The 24,017-nt window shown below is 44.3% G+C and overlaps 1 protein-coding gene across 1 annotated transcript in view; it reads right to left on the bottom strand.

Annotated features, from left to right (window-relative positions):
- The window catches only part of LOC147457519 (Pseudouridine synthase family protein), a 113,749-nt gene that overhangs the window by 55,525 nt on the left and 34,207 nt on the right, over positions 1-24,017 (bottom strand). Inside the window, exons 3-4 of the mRNA XM_086512379.1 lie at positions 21,102-21,214; positions 19,350-19,498 (exon numbers count right to left, since the gene is read on the bottom strand). Of these exons, the coding sequence (XP_086368505.1) occupies positions 19,350-19,498; positions 21,102-21,214 (262 nt within the window). The remainder of the gene's footprint in view (positions 1-19,349; positions 19,499-21,101; positions 21,215-24,017) is intronic.

Below are 24,017 nucleotides of genomic sequence, written 5' to 3'. Positions count from 1 at the left end.
TTACAGATGCCGGCCGAGGGGCCTAAACCCTAAGAAGAACAAGTAACAGAAGAAGAAGTCCTACCAACTCATGGGGATCCCGTCCGATGGGGCCCCAAGTGACATAAAGAATTAAAATAAAGCAGGACTCACACACACACACAAGAAATTGCGAAGCTGGCTGATGACGTGGTAGATTTCCGAAAATCACACAGACTGATGACGTGGAAGGTTGTACGGATTTCCGCGTTTTGCGCTGATTGCTGACGTGGCAGATGTAGAGAATTCCGGATTTTACGCTGGCAGCTTTTGAGCATTGCTTTTGGACCAGCTGCTTTTGAGTTTGAAGGCTTTTCATTGTAAACTGCTTTTGGGGCGCCTTTAAATATGAGGTTAGGGCTCATTCACTGGCATGCTTCCTGGAGAAGGTGCAGAGTCTAGAGTACCGGCTTGTACTGTGTTGATGCACTATAAAGAAATACCGAAAGGGACGCCAAGGTTTGGGGCCAATACTCTATGGGGTGGAATTCCGCCACTCCGTGTCGTGTGTCGTCTCTCTCTCTCTCTCTCTCTCTCTCTTAGTTCAATTGTTAATGAAGTGCTAGAATTTTGTTCAGTCTGTTCTTTTCTATTGGCACGTGGTGCCCGTCTTGTGACCCCCCTTTGCTATTTTGGATAATGCCATATGGGAGTTTTCCAAGGATGGTGACATTATCATACTAGGGGATTTCAATGCTAGGACTACCCACCACCAGACAATATTTTATGATACTTCCGAGGAGATGCTTAGGGAGCTGGACGTCACAGAGATGGGTCTATCCAGACTATCAAGATGAGAAATACATTGAATATCTGATAGATAAGGGAACCGCACAGACTGGCCATTGTGAATGGCCTACAAAGATTTTCGACAGCTGGAGGTTTTACTTGCTTTCCACACCGACATGGTGCCTACACAGTGGATTATGTTATGGATCAGCCAGGTCTCATTCCATTCTTTCAGGATTTCATGGTGGGTACTAGGCCAGTTGGAGTAGCAGTTGATCATGCTATCTTGTCTTTCACCCTGACCTTTCAGTTCAGCACAACTCCATTAGGAGATGTCCCCACACACTCTCGGTATACCTTCATGAGGGAGACGGATTTTGTGTATATGGATGAGATATACAGGCAGCTATGCACCCAGGAACCGGGACGGCCACTAGACGAACTCACTCAGATACTGACAGAGACGCTCCATGATGCAGCATCAAAGGCATATCCCCACAGCCAGCCCACACGGAGACGATCTGGGAGCATGCCCCAGAACAGGTGGTATGATGAGGAGTGTAGAGAGACGAGGATCAAATTACAGAGGGAAGTGCTCATGGGTATTACCACACATAGACAGTCACGGATTATCTTTCGCCGCCTAGTGTGACGAAAGAAAAGGGCTTATCTATCTCAGCTAGAGAGGGATCTGTATCAGTTATTTATAAGTCAGGACTCAGGCGAAGCATGGAGGCTATTCCACGAGCATTCACCACTACCAGCGGTCACCTCCACTGAGACATGGGGGGAGTATGCCACATCTCTCTACACAGCATCAGGGCAACCACCTCTGCCAGACCCACTACAGACATGCCCGGAGACATGTTCTTTCTTTACTGCCGAAAGGGTAAGGAAAGACATTGACAGGATGAAGGCAAGAAGAGCACATGGTCTGGTAGCAGAGCACTTCATCCATGCCAGAGATATGCTTGCAGCACTCCTGCTATGATGTTTAATCGAGCCATGTATGAAGGCTTCCCGGAGACTTGGAGTATGCCTACGATTGTGCCTATTTTCAAGTCAGGAGATCCCATGATTCCCGTGAATTATCGCACCATCATGGTTGGTCACACATTAGCTAGGTTGTATGCATCCGTTCTTGAGCAGGAGCTGAGTAGATGGGCAGAGCGAGAGGGCATAAGAGCACCAAGGCAAGCAAGTTTCAAGAGAGGTTTCTCCACTCTTGACCAGATTCTAACACTCACAGCTAATATTGAGGAGGGTAGACACCATGGCAAGAGGATCTATTGTAGCTTCGTGGATTTCCGCAAAGCTTTTGATACAGTGCTGAGAGCCAGACTTATATGCAGACTACAGGACATGGCTGTGCCTACAGAGCTGATATGGGGTATTCTGGCTCTATACAGGACAGTAATAAGGCGGGTACACGTACCCACCACTGAGGGAATGTCTGACATGGGCCACTCCACTATTGGAGTAAAGCAGGGATGCCCCCTATCCCAGACTCTTTTTGGGATGTATGTGGATGAGTTTTCGGACTATGTAGAGCGTCCGGGGGACATGGGGGCTCAGCTAGCAGGGACATGGATTCCTATTGTTACTATATGCTGATGATGTTGTGCTGGTTTCTGACTCTCCAGAGGGGATGCAGCGTCATTTGGATGCTTTGCATACATTTGCTCGTGACAGTGGATTGTCTGTCAATCTAGAGAAAACCAAGGTTATGGTGTTCAACACCACACCACAGTGGGTCACGAGGTCGGCACACGCATTTACGTATGGCCAGGAGACTGTGGAGTACATATATGCATATACTGATCTTGGGGTAGTCTTCGGTGGACCGGTGTTTTCACTAAGGAGAGCATCAGAGACTACACTGACGAGAGCATATGCAGCTTTGGGAGGACTGGAGAGGATGTGTTCGCAGGTTCAGTTTCAGGAACCATGAGCAAAGCTTTGGCTTTTTGACACTCTAGTGACTCCAGCTCTGCTTTATGGAGGTCAAGTATGGGGACCCTCACTAGACCACCATGGGAGATCTAGCAACACAGATGGATGGAGATGTATGGAGAGGCCTCTGGTCTCTATGATCGTTTGGATGATTCAGGCTAGGGCCTCAGTACCACATGAGATTATCCGAGCTAGCCCCCCCCCCCCTTCCCCCCCTAGGGCCTCAGTACCACATGAGATTATCCGAGCCGAGCTAGCCCCCCCCCCCCCCTTCCCCCCCTCGTGGTGGAGGCATTGACTAGTTCAGTATCCTTTATGCACAGTCTATGGGATCTCCTCAGAGAAAGATACGCTCGGCTTGCCCTGGAGTCATCTCGACAACTAGCTCTACAAGGCGATACTGCATGTAGGTATGGACAGATGACAGCATGGTTTCAGTCGCATGGTCTCAACATGGATAGATTACCTCGGCTTCAATACTCCCTAGATGCACCCTCCCTGTCTCTCACATGGACAGAGATCACCAGACTCATACGTCAGGATCTGATTTAGCTAGATACCAGGAGCACATGGATACAGCCGACATAGGAGTTGGGCACGAAGATGGCCTTCTACAGAGAGCATCTTCTCCAACTCACAGAGGACGGCTTTGTGACTAGGCCTACATACATGGATACACACTTATCTCATGGATAAGATGCGCTATTGGACAAATACGCACATCCTCACATCGGCTCCAGATCAAGACTAGCCAATGTCGAGGGGTGCCGGTAGGAACAAGGATATGTCACCTATGTAACTTAGAGCCAGAGACAGAGTACACGTCACTGCCCAGCATACTATGAGATACGCGGCCGCTTCCACTGCCTGTTCAGAGAAGGGTTCGGACCTTTTTCTAGAGTCATGAGATACAAGGACCAAAGGTGTCTCGGATTGTTCCAGCTAGAGCTGCGCAGACTTAGGGAGAGCTTGCTCAGGACATCAGGGGAAAGACACTCTTAGAGACGAATCACAGATTTCTTTACACCAGCCAGAGGAGAGCCAACGGAGCAGTCATTACAGCAGATCTCAGAGCCTACTCATACTAGAAGTACGCTGCTTGAGCGAGCCACTGAGCTTGGTAGATCCAGACACCCATGACCTCGAGGGGTCTCCCACTACCAACGAAGGCTGCAACAAAAGATACAGATCACTCTAGCTCGACATGCAAGACGCCCAACTAGAGTACTGACCATGGAGGAGGTCAATGAGATCCGACAGCATAAGTTATGGTACAAGTATTTGATTGATCACCTGAGGCTCGCTATTTCCTTTCTCCTTAGTGTTTGTGTTAGTTCTTTGTAACTTTGTAATTTCCGTACTCAGACATGGTATCAGATTCACCAATTGTAACTTTTTGGTCTCATAGGTCATTTTGGCCCTTTAAAGAAGTTAATATAACATTTCATTTCATTTCTCTCTCTCTCTCTCTCTCTCTCTCTCTCTCTCTCTCTCTCTCTCTCTCTCTCTCTCTCTCTCTCTCTCTATCTATCTATCTATCTATCTATATTGTTTATGGCCTCCTTATCCCTACACGAACAAATGACCAAATATATTCTTTGATATCTCTTTAAGAGAAAGAGAAACTTTATGGATTCTTTTTATATATTGTTGAAAGGATCTCTTTTCATCTTGAGGAGATACAATCTCCATGTATTGGCAACCACCAAACGTAAATCTGCATCAAGAAATTATCAAAGTTTTGCTAGTAGACGAATGGTCAAAGATAAATAACATGAAAAAGTGCATACACTCTCTTTGAATCAAAAACCAAAAACTTCATATTGAGTAGTACTTACTGATCAAAAAGATTAGTTGTACTATAATCAATGAAAACTTGTTAAAGGTTGTGCCATGCTAGCATAAAGAGAAGTACAAGCAAGAGGACTTCGTTGAGGAGACACTAAGCTACTCTTGCTGGTGATTCAGAAGGCTCCTGGAAGAAATTTCTCCCTTTCCTTTGAGAAGCCTCTTGTGAATCTGAAACATATTCTTGATAATTAGCTTGAGCTACTAGGCTAGACATAGCATGTTCTTGTCTCTGCAGAATAGTTGAAACTAAAAGAGTCTAATTATGCCTGGATGACTACTCGCATACTAGAATTATCCCACGCTTCTTGCAATAAAAGTGTAAATAATAAAATAGCATTTGTTCCTTGTTCGGAGCATGAAATATAGAAGACAACATAGCATAGAGCGTTAAATTTTCTGATACTAACCCCTATTCGAAAAGAATCTTTCATTATAACCTTGTTACTGATTACATTCATCAAGAAATTGAAATCTGTAGAGCTAAATCCTACGAACTGTAAAAGCTTAGTACTTCACGAGTCGCATGATTAAAAGCTAGATTTTGCCAAAGGTATGCATGTTATCCTAGCCTCACTCTCAAAAGCATCCAATTACAAGAATGAGATAACCCTACGGAGAGTGAGAAGCTTGCATGATGTAAAATATAATGGTAACTCTTATCTGCGGTGTCAGAGATGTTTGTGCTCATGGGGAGACCAAGTAGGTGCCAAGTCTCTGACTGTGAGTAAAGTTGAGCTAAATCTATTAAAAGCATGGAAACGGTTATTTCCTAGGCGATACACTGTGTTTTTCCGTACGATACCACGTGAGTGTACAAGATGGGGGGTTTTGGATTGTGTACATAAGCGTATACAATAGGGGTAGTCCCCTCAATACTTTTAATTTTTTTTTAAAGAGGGTGGGCGGGGGGGGGTTGTGGAGGGGAGGGAGAGGGAGGATACTTGAGGGTGCTACTTAGAAGTTGGGGGATGCATCCTCTACCCATTCATTGCTCCTTCCTGATTCCCGTCTCTGTCCTAGGGAATAGCACCCATTTTTAGCCCATGTATGCATGCCTTCTACCTGCCCTCTTGGCCCTTGGTACTGCGAGCTCTCTCAAAGGACCATCAGAGGCTGCTTTTGTTCTCAAGAGCATGGCCATCTAGAGCTTCAGAGAGTGTCAATGGGGGGGCAGCAATAGGCTCCATCAACAAGCAACATAGTGTGAGGCAGATGCGGCCTCCGCAACAAGCAATAGGCGTAGATTCATCAAGTAAAACAACTTTTTCTAAAATTATAGAAAAAACACACACAGAAAATTTTAAAGATAACTTGATTTGATTGGGAGTTTTTTACACTATGTCCATTGTCCAAGATCCCATTTTTTTCACATTCAAATTTAAGTTTTAGAGCTAGTAAGCGGTCTCAATCTTTGCTTTGGGGTTCGTTAGATGGAATATAAGAGATATTCCATCTTTGAGCTTCAAAGGAAAGAGAGGGAAAGACACCTGGAGAGAGAGAGAGAGAGGGATAGATTTTTTTTGATGCAAAAAGCTAGGTGATGCCATGACAGATGGAGGAGAGAGATGCCCTCCTCATCCTGTTCATAGTCGATCTACCAAAGCGCAATAATGAAAAACCCATTCAAGGATTTGGCAGTCCAAGCACAGATAGAGGCTTGAGTAGAAAAGTTCAAAGACTTTTAAGACGGAGGATTGTGGTGGCTAACTCAGAGTTACCCGGAACGCGGAACGGGAACGGCGACGGGGACCCTCGCAGAATGGGGGAACGGCCAGGGGTCCGGAACGGGAACGGCGCGGAACGGGAGGCATAAAAAACACCCAAATAATGCTTGAGAAGGGAATGGGTGTGAGGGGGTGCATTTTAATTTTTGAGTCCTTGCACACTAAAAAAACACCTAATCTTCACTCCAAATTTGCAAAAAACTGCCTATTTCTTCCCATTTTTGAGAGTTGGCCGTTCCGGGCCGTTCCAAGGCCGTTCCGGAGCCGTTCCGGCCGGCCGTTCGAGTATTAGGTGGTCACCCGGAACGGCAAAACGTTCCGGGGCGTTCCAGCTTGGTAGAGGGGGAGGGAACGGCGTTCCGGCCTTCTAGGGCCTACGGAACACGTTCCTCGGTAACTATGGGCTAACTAAGTGCTCTTGGCGACCATATGGTACATCACATCTTGAGGTACTATATAGATTGATTCAGCGGTTTATCAAGAACATTGTATGGTCTGCCAGAAATGGACAGCTTGCATGTGCCAAGGTTTCCAAGTCGGCCATCACTTTACCTACCTCACAAGGTGGTCTTGAAGTCATAGATCCTTCCTTTTAGAGTGGAGCCTTACTCTGAAAACTCATTTTTCTGCAGCCTCCTTTCGATAAATATTTATAGAGATGCGCAGGGTCTGCTTGAGCCAACATAAGCTTGTTGACAGCCTGGAAGATGTAGCGGCCTGTCCCCTTTCAGTGACAGCCTTTTTGTGTGGAGAAGAGACGTTGCGAGCCACCACCGAGTTGGAATCCCTTTATACGCAGCGAGCATGGTCATATGTTAGGCCATCAACCATATGTAGCTTGGGCTCCCATGAAAACTCGACCTACATAGAGTTATGGGGAGTGGATTTCCTTTTGCAACATGCTTAAGGATGTACAGACGGACAATTTGAAACGTCCTTCGCAAAGGGTTAGCTAGGAGGTAGGACATCCAGGCAGCACTCCTTGCACATTGGCATATAATTCAGGCCCCAATCAGGATGGGAGCGGAGCTTTCATGTAGATAGAGGTGCTGATTACAGTCTGAGCCTGTACAGCCGAGGGAGAGTGTTTCTTCTTTAAGGGCTGCAGGCTTGGTTGTGTTCGATGCGAGCCACAGCCTTGGTCTTAGAGCGCACTTTCCAGAGAATTAGAGTTGTGGCAGCAGCAGCACAGTAATGGTTCCTAAATCTTGAACCCGAGGAGGGAGCCAGAGGAGACTTGAGGTTGTGACCTTTGGGCTTGGCCTCTAGCTCCGCTATAGTATGAAGGAACCCGAGGAGGCACCCAGAGGAGACTTGAGGTTGTGGCCTTCGGAAAAAAGGTCATAGTGCATGAGAAAAGCACAAGTTGTCGAATTATATATCACCCCTGGCAAGCTGTGTATAAGCTATTCTTGTATGTCGTCTTTGGGATTCAGGCCAACTGGCCGGACATCCCACTTGCTACTAACTCACCTACTAACTTAACCACATAAATACTTATTCTTTTAATACAAAGAGAATAAGGAACTGCAACAGGATAACGTTGTTGTGCGCTCCACCCAACAGCAGGTCTCTCTCTCTCTCGGCTCTCGCACTTGCACTCGCACACGCTTCCCGTGGCACCTTCAACTGGTATCAAAGCAAGGTTTTTGCTTGCCGTTTTCGCGTCCGTGCGCACGCGCACTTTCAAAAGTGCAAACAGGCTTCCGATTTCGGCATCGGCAAATTCAGACTAGCGTCCTTCCGTTTTACCCCCCTTTCGAAGCTGTTTGTACAGTCGAAAGCTTCATCCGAGCTACGCTTCAAGAGTTGTATTTTTCAACTCCACTTTTGCTACAGGTACAGATATAGGTACAAGACATAGGTGCAAGTTGTTCAGAGACTATTCTGGGATTGTATATAGCGGTTTTATGGCTATTATGTGCTATAGAGACGGTGTTTATGGGCTGATTAGGAGCACTTTCCCGCATCGACATTGTCTCGGGTTTTTCAGGCATCCATCTCCTCACAGGTTCTTGCATACATACAAGACATCCAGGTTTCTTACAGGTTGCAGTGTTTTGCATCAGCACGGATTTCAGTGGGAGTACTTGATGCGCATATGCATTGTTTTGGCACTTTTGATAGTGCTTGAGTCTTTTGAGAGCGGTTTACTCCCAATAAGGATTTGTTTACTGCTTGCACATTTTGTTTGGCGCCTGTTTGAGCGCGTATACTGCACCTTGCAGTATTGTTGACAGTGGATCTACCTTGAGTTGCGGAAACTGCCATATGTACCTTTTGTGGAGCTGATTTGGCTTGTTTCTGGCAGTCCCGACCGTTTCTGAGACTCGGTTCGGATGCCCTTTCTGAGACTTGGCTGGTTTCTTGTCTGCATAACCTCTTGTGAGGGTCGATAGCGTGAGATTTTCTTGAGCTGGGGGATTCTCGAATGTTGAGATTCTTTCAGTGATACAGGTTGCTGGAGTACCCCTATCTCGTGGCCTCGCCATAGGACATGTATAGAGAGGGCTAGGTGCATTTGACGCCGTGTTGGCAGTCTTGGGTCAGCTTTTGACTTTTTATGCACACTTAGTGGTTGATGCGCCTGTCTTATGCTCTGAGAGCATTACTTTTGACGCGTTACTAATCTCTTGTGACAGTTTTGGATTGAGATTTTGTCAGTTTTTTTGGGAAAACTCTGCCGAATTTTTCCCAGAATTACCAGTTTTTATCGCCATATTATCTTTAGCTTGCAGCCATGTCATCTAGCGGTGAAAATGATATTTACAATATTCGGAGATTTTTGCTATCTGGAAAGAGAAGATTCAAGATGTTCTCATACAAAAAGGTCAGCTGGATGTTCTCATACAAAAAGGTCAGCTGGATCCTATCATGGAGCGCCTAGAGGGCGTGTATATAGATGTTGAGTGGGAGAGACTTGATGCTAAGGCCAAGTCTACCCTCCGTTTGCATTTGGCCGAATCTATGTACTTTACTATAGTTGGAGAAAGGAGTGCTAGAGATGTATGGGATAAATTGTGTTCGAGTTATGAGAACAAAAGTGCCACTAATAAGGTTTCCTTAATGAAGAAGCTGCTTGATCTTCGTATGAAGGAAGAGGGCACTATTTCTACTCACATTAATGAGTTCAATATCATTTTCACTCAGTTGACCACTCAGGGTTTGGTCTTCGATGAGGAAATCAAATGTATCTTCTTGCTATGCAATTTACTCTCGTCTTGGGATACGTTATGTATTGCGATTAGCAACTCAACACCTGGTACTGATCCTGTGTACAATGATGTCCTTGGGAGTCTATTTACCGAGGAGATTTGTAGGAAATCCCTCGAAGGCAAGAAGGATGGTGATGCGTATGTTGCTAGTGATAGACAGAGGGGTCGCACTCAAAGTCGTGCCAGAAGCAAGGAACGTGGAGGCTCACGCAGTAAGTCTCGGGGTTCTATGCGTAATGTCGAGTGCTATCACTGCCATAAAAAAGGGCATGTGAAAAAGGATTGCACGAAATGGCAGCAAAGCAAGAAGGATAAACAATCCGGTGACACTTCTAAGTCTGATGATTCAAACAAAGGCAAAGCAAAGTTAGAGGAGATCAATGTGCTAGAGTCTTCAAATGATCATATTGTAGAGACTCTTCCAACGGTTGTTATGCCACTTACCTCTGACGTATTGATCTTCACAGCAGATCAACCTATCGAGGCTCTTGTTACAAAAGATGCGCAGTATGCACAGGATTGGATAGTAGATTCTGGTGCGAGTTTCCATGTGACACCACATAGAGAGTGGTTCTCTACTTATTCTCACTCTTGTGGCAAAGTGAGACTTGGTGATACTTATGAGCTAGACATTGAGGGTGTCGGAAACGTCAAATTGCATCTAAGGAATGGCACGCACTTTACTTTATGTAATGTCAGACATATTCCCAAGTTGACTAAGAGCTTGTTTTCTGTTGGTCAACTTGATAATTTGGGCTACAACACAACATTTAGCAATGGTTCGTAGATAGTATGCAAAGGTAATCTTGTTGTACTCAGAGGTCAAAAGCATGGTACCTTTATTCCATGCATGTGTCCGATGTTGGTCATGATTACATATCTATCGCTGAGCTGCCGTCTACTGAGTTGTGGCATTGCCGGCTGTGTCATATTAGCCAAAAAGGATCGAGAACTCCGACTCGTTTTGGCTACTTACCTGTCTTCTCTTATGTTAATTTTCCTATTTGTGAACACTATCTATGGCAAACAAACTAGGTCCGTTCACTTACCATTGATTCAAAAGTGAGCTGAACCTCTAGATTTAGTACATAGTGATGTTTGTGGTCCTATGTCAACCAAATCTCTAGGGGGGCCAGCTATTTTGTGACATTCATAGATGATTCTACTCGAAAGGTGTGGACATATCCTTTGAAACATAAAGATCAAGTTCTTTCTGTGTTCCAGAAATTCTTGGCACTCCTTGAGAATCAGTTTGGCAAGAAACTCAAGAGGTTGCGGACTGACAACGGTGGAGAGTATGTCTCCAAGGAGTTTGACAATTTCTGTGCTAAAAGGGGAATTAAAAGGCACTTTACTGCACCATACACACCAGCTCAGAATGGAGTTGTTGAGCGCATGAATCATACGATTCAGGAAAGAGTGACAACCATGCTTTCTATGGCAAATCTCACACAAGGCTTTTGAGCAGAAGCCGTCTTGACCACAGTGTACATCATAAATCGTTCACCTAGTACGCCATTGAATTATGGGATTCCAGAAGAGTTATGGTCTAAACTAAGCCCCACTATGACCATCTACGTGTTTTTGGTTGTGAAGCTTATGCTCACGTGCGTAAACAACTTCAAAAGAAGTTAGAGCCGAAGTCACATAAATGTATTTTCATTGGATATGGTGCAAATAGAGAGATGGGATATCGTCTCTGGCGCCCGGAATCTCGTCGAGTGATCCGTAGTTCAGATGTGATCTTCAATGAGTCGAAGATGCATAAACAACCTATCAAGGAAATAGAGGTTCGGAGAGTCGCTTTTGAGGATGTTGCCTCAGAGACAATGAAATCAACTCAGTGGGCTAGTGATGTACCTTCCACTAGCAATGCTCCAGAGGGAGCGGATGGCAATGGTCAAGGAGTGAGACGGTCTACTAGAGTCTCTCGTCCACCTGCGCATTTCGAGCCAGGTCTCGATTACATCATGTTGACCGATTGGAGTGAGCCAAGCTGCTACCAAGAAGCCATGATGACGGATGATGTGATAAAGTGCGAGCGGGCTATAGAATCTGAGTATAACTCGATTCTGGCTAATGACACTTGGGACTTGGTAGAGCTGCCAAATGATGAGAAAGCTTTACCTTGCAAATGGGTTTACAAGAAGAAGTTTACCTCACGTGATCCAAATCCAAAGTACAAGGCTACACTTGTAGCCAGAGGGTTCAAAGAGCAAAAGGGAGTCGATTTTGATGAAATCTTCTCGCCTGTGGTCAAGATGACAACACTTAGAACCGTACTCGGTCTTGTAGCGATTAAGGACATGGAACTTGTCCAAATCGATGTGAAGACAGCATTTCTTCACGGGGATCTAGATGAGGATGTTTACATGCAACAGCATGAAGGGTTTGTTCAAGAGAACGCATCTCATGAGGAGCTAGTATGTAAGCTCAGAAAGGCACTTTATGGCTTAAAGCAAGGTTCAAGGCAGTGGTATAATAAATTTGTTGCATGTATGAGGTCTCAAGGGTATAAAAGGAGCGAAGAGGATCATTGCTTGTACACAAGAAAGCTAGATGATGGCTCGATGATCATTCTAGTTTTGTATGTTGATGACATGCTTACAGCTCGGAAATTGTCACAAACGGGAGCGCATAACAATATAAAATATACTCAGATAAATAGAATTTATCACTTAATACTGAAGCCAAAGGATATAGAGAGAAATAAATAGAGAGAGACAGAGAGAGCAAGAAGATCGACACAGTACTGGGGACCAGAAGATGGGCTGGTCCCCCCCCTTAAAGAGAATTCTTTATTAGGGAGCATCTTCTTACAAGAACAAGACCCGGAGAAAACCCCTCCGTTCTAAATCTCTAACTCGATGGTCGTTCCTTCCCGTAAGGGAAATCCGAGAGACAAGCTCTCAATCCTTTTTCCGTCTGTACTCGGAGTCGAGACTCCGCAAACAATTTCCGAATTCCATTTCCGGAATTCCCAAAAAAGGAATTCCCAAGCGTAGGCCAAAGCCTTCTCGCTTCTCCTTCGCGATGAAGTTCCTGCAAACACACGACAACAATTCGTATGGAGAATCCACAATAGCTACCTGTCGCTCTTGCGCGGGAAAAGCGGCTTCCGTGCTTCGTAGTCTCGCGATCTCTCGCATCTTCTGGCGGCAGAGTCTTCTCTTGTTGGCGCTGGCAACCTCCCTTCAGTGAGGGCATGTTGTGCTTTTATAGCTCCTTCACCACGACACGAATAGCTGCTCGCGGAGATATCGCAGCCGTTTTTTTTTTTTCCTTTTTTTTTCTTTTTGCTTTTCTGTTCTACCCGAAATAGGGAGAGAGAATTCGCTGGCTGGTTTTGTTGCTTTATTTTCTAAGTGGCTGCCCACTTATTCAGTGGACGGCCGGCATATTTTTAAAATTGGTATGAACCTGCACAAAAACTCAATAAAACCTTATAAGTTAAAAACAATGCTTTCACAGCACTTCCCAGGCGTCCCTGGATGCAACCACATGTACAAATGCAATGCAAACATAGATTCCTCGCGGGAAAGCGTCTGCTCTTCCCGAAAAACTCGTTAAAATATCCGCTTTTTAAGAAAAGCTTCTCAAAACCCATCTTTATTCTTGTGCTTGCGTCTTTACGCATATTCCTCTTTCCAGTTCGGATTTCCTCTCGACTATGGATATCCCCTCTCTGATGCACCCGTCACCCACCTTGTGACGCATCAGGAATACCCATCACATAGTCCTTTCCTACCGAACTTACGGTACAATCCCCTTCACGATGCTCTATGTCACCTATCCTATGGCACATCAGAGATGTCCGTTCCTGGATGGTCGGATACTTCTTCCCGATGCTCCCTGTCACCCATCCGATGTGACGCATCAGAAGCACCCGTTCCTCGTGACCTTACAGATATTCCCATTCACAGTGCTCCCATCATTACTTTGAATGACGCACTAGGAATACTCTGTACTCGGATGTCTCTAGTGAGAAAAACCCTCTCACTTAAAATTCCAATAATTCATTTAGAATTATTTTTCCTTGATGTTCCAAGCGAGAAAACCCTCCGACTTATAAATCCAATAATTCATTTAGAATTATTTTTCTGTTAGATAAAGCCAATTTACCAACATCCCTCTCACTTATAAACAGTTGTCCTCAACTGTAGAGGTTCAACTGAACTGCCGGGGAGAAACCGGAAAATTTCAAATCTTGCTCAATGGTGAGTTGAGCTAGTCCTTTCTCAAAAGAGAACTTAGAAATTAAATTAAACAAAAATTCAATCATTTAATACTTACCTTACCAGTTCATGTCTTTCCTCTAGTACCTTGAGGATATCCTTCACCATTCATTAAACTTACGAGCCATGTAAGAACTCATCATTCGCGTCTTTCCGAGAATCTATTAACTCAATTCCACCTTCTCAATCCCGAGAAGAATCATCCTCCTAAAAATAAATGTAGGTCTATGTCCTTGCGCATAACCTTGCGCTATTAGTTCTGAGGATATTAAACCTCTTGTGTCCTTCCACATAGCGAATGCCCAAATCATAAGAGTATTAATCTTTATGTCTTCCTTCACAAACACAGTGTGTGATCACCTTAGAGAAGGTTCTTGTTTCGGGCCGTCGCTCAACGTAGGTGGACGGTTCCAATCCGAAGATTCCTTGTGCATGGCGCACTTCCTTCCAATCTTTTCCTCCTTGCAAGCATCAATGACGCCTTGCAAAATCTCAGGCAGATAGGATTCTAGCCATAGCATTTTCTGAACGTACGTTCAAACCCGGTTCACAATAGAGCAAATCCTCTTTGATTCTCAGGGATGTTCTCCCATATGTAATTCTTACCATTTTGAAACGGTTGGCGAACTATATTCTTACGAACATAATAGTTTGAAATTTATTCCAGCAGCGTGTAAATGCTACTTGACCTGCTCATGGAGAAAAATATATACCGCAACCAAAAGTTGCTACCATAATGGTAAAGGCACATAAGGTACTCAATGATCAACAACCATCAAAAAACCTCTTCTCCGTAGAGAAACTCAAATTCCTTCTACCGAACACATCTCAAATAGAGATTCTCGTGTCGGAATATCCTTCGCGCAAAAAGGCGCTCAAGAGAGTATAACAAACTCCCGTCCAGTTCCTTAGCATAGGTCTGCATCTTCGTGTGTTATCCATGTACTCAAAAGTGTACATAATTCTTAAGCTGTGTTAAAGTTTCGTGAACCTGGGAAATTACCTTCCCTTCGTAAGATCCTTAGAGCGAAGACGCTCAACTTGATGATCACTTGGCTCGATCTTAGAGCAAAACCCGCTCATCAAATAATCTAGGATTTTAATCCTTAGATTTCTCAAGCATAGGCCGTAGTCGTCGCTTGTTCCTTCCCTCGTAAAGAGAGTGTTCATTCACTTGTGCAAAAAGCACTACCATATCTTCCCTTACCGGGTAGGGGGTGTGGGCTTAAAGAGTACTCAAGCTTCATGAAAGCTTTTCTTTGCTTGAAAACTCAGAATGGTTCCTTCATAATTTCCTACCTGCAATAGCAGGTAATTTGTCGGAGAATTACCGGATACCATATCAATCATGGACCTTTCGGATGGTTAAGCAAAGCAGTTCATTGTATAAACAATAATCTGACTCAACCTTACTCTCATAAACACTCGAGAGTGATTGTCCTGGTTAGACACAACCATACCTCGTGCAAAAGAGCAAACAAGCATAATGCACTTTATGATTTCCTCAAAGATGTAACTTTGATTAAAAACCTGCCCTCTCACTGAAAGCTCAAGGGTCTTCTATTCAAGAACTCAGGAGTTAGATTTAATTCCCTTACTCCAAACTTTCTCCGGATAGCAATGTATCCTTCGAGGAGAGGTAACAAAAATTCGTTGTTTCTGTGTTTAATGGTTCTTGTCCCACTGCGGGGATTGTATTCTATGTACACTAAGGTGTACACTTTCAGCTTTAATTGCTGACTCCACCATCACCATCTGCTACAAAGTATCTTGCAGATGCGTCTACAAAATTCGGGCAAAAGTTCTTCGTTGAATTTCTTCATCTTTCCTTCCTCAAAGAGGATCAAGAATGGAGCTACCTTGGCAAGAGTGAACCACTACTTGCTTTGACTCGCTCATGTTCCTATTGGGCAAACCAATCCCAATCTTCTTGAATGCCTTCCTCAAAGCATAGAGGAAAAACATTTGTTGGAAAATTCAGCCTTGAATTGAGTCCAAGTCTTGTTGTAAGTTCCTTGCAGAGCTTTGGTATACCACCAAGTACTTGCAATCCCCCTTGAGGTGTTTGGTCACATGCCTCACCTTCGACGCTTTTTTTTTCAAAAATTGCCGTTTGCAAGGCAACTTCAAACTGTCAAATGAAAACGGTATCTTTCGAGGCATCTTTTCTTCCATCAAAAGTATCAAACTTGACTGGAAGTGTTCCTAGGTCTAGAGACCTTCTTCGTATCCTTCCAAAATGACGGGATTTCATGGCTATAGTTCTGGATTGACGTTCATGGATATTTTCTGGATTCTGAAGGATCTCGAGCATTCCGCTCCTTGCATTCTCTAGGTTCTTGAGCATCATGCTCTTGTCGCCTTCTCAGAGAATCCCGAGTCTTGTGTCGACTTCTTGCAGAGAGAAAAAAAAATTCCAACTCTGCGAGCTTTTCCTTGCAGGATTTAGGGTTCCGCCTGCTTACTTCTCTCTTGGCTTATCATGGCTTCTTCACGTATCTTCCCAGAGTCGTCCTCCTTTACAGAGAAAGAGAGGAGACCATGCTCTGATACCACTGTCACAAACGGGAGCGCATAACAATATAAAATATACTCAGATAAATAGAATTTATCACTTAATACTGAAGCCAAAGGATATAGAGAGAAATAAATAGAGAGAGAGAGAGAGTGAGAAGATCGACACAGTACTGGGGACCATAAGATGGGCTGGTCCCCCCCCCTTAGAGAGAATTCTTTATTAGGGAGCATCCTTTTACAAGCACAAGAACCGGAGAAAACCCCTCCGTTCTAAATCTCTGACTCGATGGTCGTTCCTTCCCGTAAGGGAAATCCGAGAGACAAGCTCTCAATCCTTTTTCCGTCTGTACTCGGAGTCGAGACTCCGCAGACAATTTCCAAATTCCGTTTCCGGAATTCCAAAGCGTAGGCCAAAGCCTTCTCGCTTCCCCTTCGCGATGAAGTTCCTGCAAACACACACGCAAACACACGACAACAATTCGTATGGCGAATCCACAATAGATACCTGTCGCTCTTGCGCGGGAAAAGCGACTTCCGTGCTTCGTAGTCTCGCGATCTCTCGCGTCTTCTGGCGGCAGAGTCTTCTCTTGCTCGCACTGGCAACCTCTCTTCAGTGAGGGCATGTGGTGCTTTTATAGCTCCTTCACCACGGCACGAATAGCAGCTCGCAAAGAGATCGCAGCCGTTTTTTTTTTTTTTTCTGTTCTACCCAAAATAGGGAGAGAGAATTCGCTGGCTGGTTTTTTTGCTTTATTTTGTAAGTGGCTGCCTACTTATTAAGTGGACGGCCGGCATATTTTTAAAATTGGTCTGAACCTACCCAAAAACTCAATAAAACCTTATAAGTTAAAAACAATGCTTTCACAGCCCTTCCCAAGCGTCCCTCGATGCAACCACATGCACGAATGCAATGCAAACATAGATTCCTCGCGGGAAAGCGTCTGCTCTTCCCGAAAAACTCGTTAAAATATCCGCTTTTTAAGAAAAGCTTCTCAGAACCCTTGTGCTTGCGTCTTTACGCGTATTCCTCTTTCCAGTTCGGATTTCCTCTCGACTATGGATATCCCCTTTCTGATGCACCCGTCACCCACCTTGTGACGCATCAAGAATACCCATCACATAGTCCTTTCCTACCGAACTTACGGTACAATCCCCTTCACGATGATCTATGTCACCCATCCTATGACGCATCAGAGATGTCCGTTCCTGGATGGTCGGATACTTCTTCCCGATGCTCCCTGTCACCCATCCGATGTGACGTATCAGAGGTACCCGTTCCTAGTGGCCTTACAGATATTCCCGTTCACAGTGCTCCCATCATTACTTTGAATGACGCACTAGGAATACTCTGTACTCGAATGTCTCTAGTGAGAAAAACCCTCACTTAAAATTCCAATAATTCATTTAGAATTATTTTTCCTTGATGTTCCAAGCGAGAAAACCCTCTCACTTATAAATCCAATAATTCATTTAGAATTATTTTTATGTTAGATAAAGCCAATTTAGCAACAGAAATCCATTGCGGAGATTGCGAACTTGAAGAAAACACTTAGCAACAATTTTGCAATGAAAGATTTGGGGGTTGCTAGACGCTTTCTTGGCATGCGAATCAAAAGAGATTACAAACGTCGTATTCTTGAGTTATCTCACGAAACATACATTGAGAAAGTTTTACAGCGTTTCAATATGCAGGGGGGGAAAGCATTGAGTACCCCAATGCAGGCATTCTTGAAACTCAGCAAGGACGATGCACCCAAATCTGATGCTGAGCAAGCAAAAATGGCTAAGGTACCATATTCTTCGGCGCTGGGCAGTCTCATGTATGCTATGGTAGCCACAAGGCGAGACATTGCTTTTGCAGTGAGAGTGGTGAGCCGATATATGGAAAATCTTGGCAGCAAGCATTGGGAAGTAGTGAAGCACATTCTTAGGTACCTCAAAGGTACGGTCGGCACGTGTTTACGCTTCGAGAACAGTGATACATCCATCGTGGGTTATGCGGATGCAAACTATGCAGGTTGTGTCGACAATAGGAGATCGACATCTGGCTGTGTCTTCATATTTGCTAGAGCAACAGTATCTTGGAGGTCATGTCTTCAAGATTGTACGTTGTCTTCCACTACAGAAGTAGAGTATGTTGTGTTGTCATATGCAAGTAAAAAGGTTGTATGGTTATCTCGCTTGGTCAGAAATCTTGGCATTGATGAGACTCCAGTGATATATTGTGCTAGTCAGAGTACTCTTGCATTGGCAAGGAATCCCGTGTTTCACTCCAAATCGAAACACATTGAAGTCAGGTATCATCTTGTGAGAGATTTCTTGGCCAAAAAGCTCATTGATTTGGTCCAGGTACACACTGACGACAACCCAGCAGATGCTTTGACGAAAGGCTTAGTTTTGGAGCAGTTTACACCTTGCAATGAGTTGATGGGTATAGGTTGAAGCCACTAGATTGCTTCACGATTGTACATACAAGGTCACTTGGGCTGCGTTGGCCTTCAAGTGGGAGTTTGTTGGGATTCAGGCCAACTGGCCAGACATCCCACTTGCTACTAACCCATCTACTAACTTAACCACATATATACTTATTCTTTAATACAAAGAGAATAAGGAGCTGCAACAGGATAACGTTGATGTGAGCTCCACCCAACAACAGGTCTCTCTCTTTCTCGGCTCTCGCACTTGCACTCGCACACACTTCCCGCGGCACCTTCATCGTCAAGGTCTAGCACAATCGAGCCATTAGATACTGCTTCAGTATATACCCAGAAGGTTCAATACGAAAAAATGCAGCAACACCTTGCTGCCTTCCATGAGACGTTCAGTATCAATCTCAGTCACAACAGTCAGGACTGCAAGTAAGTACCATTGCAATGTCTCAAAGGGCTCACTAAATTTGATCCGAAAAGATTGACTAATACTTTTGCACAGTGGCAAAGAATAAGTGCCAGAAACCAGGGGTCTGAAATTATATGACAGCAAATATGGCTGCTTAAAATAATTATCTATGATATGATTCCGCCAAAAAATTAAAAATAAAATAAAATTGAGCAATCAAGCACGTAATCAATCTAAACACGTGGAGAGGGTGAAGTAATAAAACTGACTTGTTAACTGGTGCTATACCAAATATCTTGATGGTTCTTGGTAGATACTGATTGATTTTGTCAGCAAACCCAATTCCATCATCGTTACACCCCCAAGCTTCTGGATTGACCTCTATTTTCAAAGAAATAACTGTTGATAGTGAATGAACCTGAAGAGATAAAGCCTCAGAATCAACACAGGACATGCACCATGGATTACCTTTAATTTAGGCTTCTAGCAGTCTACTTAAGATTCAAACTCTATTAGTTTTCAGATTTTGAAGGATTTCACAAACAGTTGCTGCTTGGGGTCTGCAAGAAAAATCCCAATCTGAGCAGTGAAATTGATCACACAGACAACAAAAAAGAAAGTATAAATAAATTTGACAATTTACAAACCATATAGCCTAGTCTAAACCTTTTTGAAGAAAGTATAAGAATATTTGGCAGCTTGCAAACCCGATGGCCTAGTCTACAAGCATTTTAGGTGCACCCAACAATTAGTGAACTAATTTTTGTGGTAGCATTTGTGTCTGTACAATGTAAGGGTCTACTATGATGTGGGAATATGTATGGGTCTACTATGATGTGGGAATATGTATAAGTGTTGCTCCAAAATTGTCAGCACATTGCAAAGTGTTCTTTGACCTTGAAAGCCATGTTCTTATAGATGTCAATGGACCGGATGAGGTGATGCACATTTCAAGGCAAGGTATTACAAATATTCCTTGATATTTGATTCATGATTGAGCCCCGTAGAATTATCATCATACCAACATTTCTGGGGTATTGTGTCACCGATTTTGGCCATTGCAGGGCTGGTCTACAACTGTCACCGATTTGGCACGTAACCATGGGCAGGGCTGAATACTTGCAAGTGTTAAATGCATTGATATGCTTGTTGATTTTGCAGGATCACTTGAGAATTTGCACGAAAGTTGCACGAGATTCTATTGCTCCTGAAGCTACATTTTCTTGACCTACGCAGGGCGCCTAGGAGAAGGGAAGCCGGCAGAGTATGTAGGGTGATAACAGCAAAGGATGCGGAAGGTTACTTACACCTAGCATCTGGCAGAGCATGCAGGGCAAGTGACCACTCGGATGGCTCATGCAAGTTCTACAGGAAATGCCCGATTTAATATTACTCGTCTAGACAGGTATCCATTACAGGGAAGCTCACTAGATAAGGCAGTAGATGATGCATTGAATCTACATGAGGAAAGTCACATAGCTGCTGTGCTGGAAAATACTTCGAATCTTTATTCTCCTGCCACCTGCTCATGTACACATCTCTTTTAACCAAGTAACTTTGGAAAAGCAAGACACTCTTTCTTGTTACCTCAATAAGCATAGTACCCATAACAATCAGCACTCTCTTTCATTACCATTGTGATCTTGATATGCATAGTCCCCATAATAAGTCAATATTCTCACTGGAAATTCTGCCAACTTGTCCAACTTTGCTACTTTAAAGGTGCACCTAATAACATTAATCAGTTTCATTCATACCCCACCCATGGACGAATATCGTGTATTTGTTTGTCATATTTGTTGATCCGCATTGCTAAAAGACAGCTCTAGTCCTAGAATGTTTCGGTCAAGATCACTCAAAGAGATTTAAATGCTTTTTACATTGAAGGCCACTTCAAATATGCACAAAACACTATTTTGTGACCTAGCGACATTGGATACATTATTTTGAGCATTCCCTTGAGTCAATACACAGGATCATTGTCATTTTAACACCAAAATCAAAAGGTTGACTATATATACCCCTTTATCTGTGCGACTGCTGCGCATCCAGCCAACTTTTTCAAGAGACCCAAAATTGCTCTCTAGAATCCCACCAGCTCTAAAAATGGCAGTTTCCAACTCTTGCTCAATCGCTGCAGTAAAAGACAAAATTGAATTTATTGTCAAAATCATCATGATTGAAACATTATTCTCCTCTTGATATTAGACAACTGAGAGGATCTTGTCTCATCTTCTATGTACTTATATGCAACATCCCATACATACAAGAACAAAATATCTCTGAGAGAGGAGAGTATCTGTGTATATTGTGATGGGTGGTACACTAGGTAGGCACAAGGCGAGGCCAATGACCTGGCTACCACTCCCTTATTTCCCCTTAGTGTGCTTATCGAGTCCTGCCATGTAGAGCGAGCTGGCCACCAGCTGGTCCAAGCCCTCTAGCCCAGTGAGACTAGGGACTAGACAATAAAGTGAACCATAGATGCTGATACTCTGATGCACACCATCCAGGTAGAGTAAGCACTATAGTAGATGATCTATAGAGTGTCTTCTGTTGTGGTGTGATGTCTCCCACAAATTGCTGTAGTGTAAAGCCACTGAAGAACGGAGCCTGCAGATCCCAGCCGAGGGGCCTAAACCCTAAGAAGCAGCAGAAGAAGAAGTCCTACCAACTTATGGGACCCCATCCAATGGGGCCCAGGGGACCAACACACACACACAAAGCGTAAACAGCTGATGACATGGCAAAGCAGTACGGATTTCCGCAATTTGCGTTGATCTGCTGACGTGGCAAATTTTGCGCTGACCTGCTGCCACGTGGCAGCCCGTACGGATTTCCAAGTTTTGCAGGCTGGCAGCTTCTGGACAGCAAATGCTTTTAGATTTTGAAGTTTTTCATGTGACTGCTTTTGAATGGCAAGGGGTCTTTAATTATAAAATGTGGGCTCTCACTCTGGCGTTCTACCGCAGACAGGTGCAGAGCAAGAGCCACAGAGTGTACCTTGTTCAAGCAATATAAAGAAATACCGAAAGGGGCGGCCACAGTTTGGGGCCAATACTCTATGGGGTGGAATTCCCCCACTCTCTCTCTCTCTCTCTCTCTCTCTCTCTCTCTCTCTCTCTCTCTCTCTCTCTCTCTCTCTCTCTCTCTCTCTCTCGTTCAGATGTTATTGCTAAAAGTCTGTTCAATCTGTTCTTTTCTATTGGCACGTGGTCTGGTGACACTAGACTGACTAGAGAATATGCGGCCTTGGCAGGATTGGAGAGGATGTGTTCGCAAGTTCAGTTCCAAGAACCCCAAAAGCTTTGGCTCTTTGATACCTTGGTAGCTTCAGCTATGCTCTATGGGGTTCAGGTTTGGGGACCCTTTGTGGGTCAGGATGGGTGGAGAGGTATGGAGAGGCCCTTGGCAGTTATGATTTCTCAGCTCATTAGATCCAAGGCCTCCGAGCCACACGAGATCATTAGAGCGGAGTTAGCAACCCCCCTTATGGAGATAGAGGCGCTTACTAGATCAGTCTCCTTTATGCATAGCTTATGGGATACTATTAGAGACAGATATGCCACATTGGCCCTTGAGTCCTCTAGACAATTAGCTACATAGGGGGACACATCATGCTGACAGCTGGTATGCGCAGATGTCATCATGGTTCCAGATACATGGCTTCAGCATGGACAAGTTACCCCCTTTCCAGTACTTTCTTGAGGCACCATCGTTGTCTCTTACACGGGTGGAGATTACTAGACTCATTCCCCAGGATCTAACCAGTTGGACACTAGGAGGACATGGATAGAGGCGACACAAGAGCTGGCCACGAAGATTCCTTTCTATAGAGAGCATCTTCTCCAACTCACAAAGGATGGGTTTGTGATTCGACCCAGCTATATGGATATACATCTATCCCATGGGTTATGGTGTGCCATCGGTTAGATACGAACATCTTCACACCAACTTGAGATTGAGACTGGTAGATTCAGAGGGATACTAGCAGCCAGCACGATATGCCGCCTGTGCATACAGAACCAGAGACGGAGATGCATTATATATGTCCATGCACAATTGACTATGATATATGGAGTCGCTTCCACTGTCTATTCAGAGAAGGCTTCGGACCTTTCCCCGAAGTCATGAGCTATCAGGACTAGTAATGTCTTGGACTGTATCTATTTGAGTTACACAGATACAGAGACAGTCTACTAAGGAGATTTGGAGAGACAATCCCAAAGATAGATTACTCATTTCTTCACACCAGACGTTGGTCAATTAGAGGAGCATCCACTAGTGCAAATCTCCGCTCATACTCACACTAGCGGAGCATCGGAGCTAGGGAGGTTAAGACGCCCGTGGCTGAGGAGAGGAGCTTCACAGCATCGACTGAGACTACAACAGAGGAATCGAGCCATACTAGCTCGACATCCAGAGTGCAAATGAGAATGGGCTCATCACCCATTATATCACCCTCTTGCATTTGGCACACATTGTATCAGTGATCACACATACCCTACACAGTTCTAGCCAGTAGCACCTCTAGTTTCACCTCTTTTTCACTTTGGCATCTCTTTTTTGTACCCAGACATGTGTTGGAATTAGGGTTGCAGAGAAACACACACACAGCTTGGAGAAGACGAAGGAAGCTCAACGCACACAATAATGAGTGTGTTACTTAGTGTGCAATGGAAAGATAGATAGCCCTAGAGTGATGGGCGTATATACAATGCACAGGGGGGAAAACCTCCTAGAGAGGGAAAAAATGCCCGGGCGGTCCTAGTGTGTTCACACACATCACTACCACATGTATATGGTAACAAATCGCCCCTGGAGTGATGCGGTGAACGAGAGCTGGCACATGAGTAAAGGGAAGTGCCATGCCCTTGGAGAGGATGTGTTCGCAAGTTCAGTTCCAAGAACCTCAAACGAAGTTATGGCTCTTTGAT

The sequence above is a fragment of the Adiantum capillus-veneris genome, chromosome 5, assembly GCF_014529385.1.
Source record: "Adiantum capillus-veneris isolate H3 chromosome 5, ASM1452938v2, whole genome shotgun sequence".
NCBI lineage: Eukaryota > Viridiplantae > Streptophyta > Polypodiopsida > Polypodiales > Pteridaceae > Adiantum > Adiantum capillus-veneris.
The sequence above is the reverse complement of the archived record's forward strand: the minus strand, read 5'-3'. Positions and strand labels throughout refer to the sequence as shown.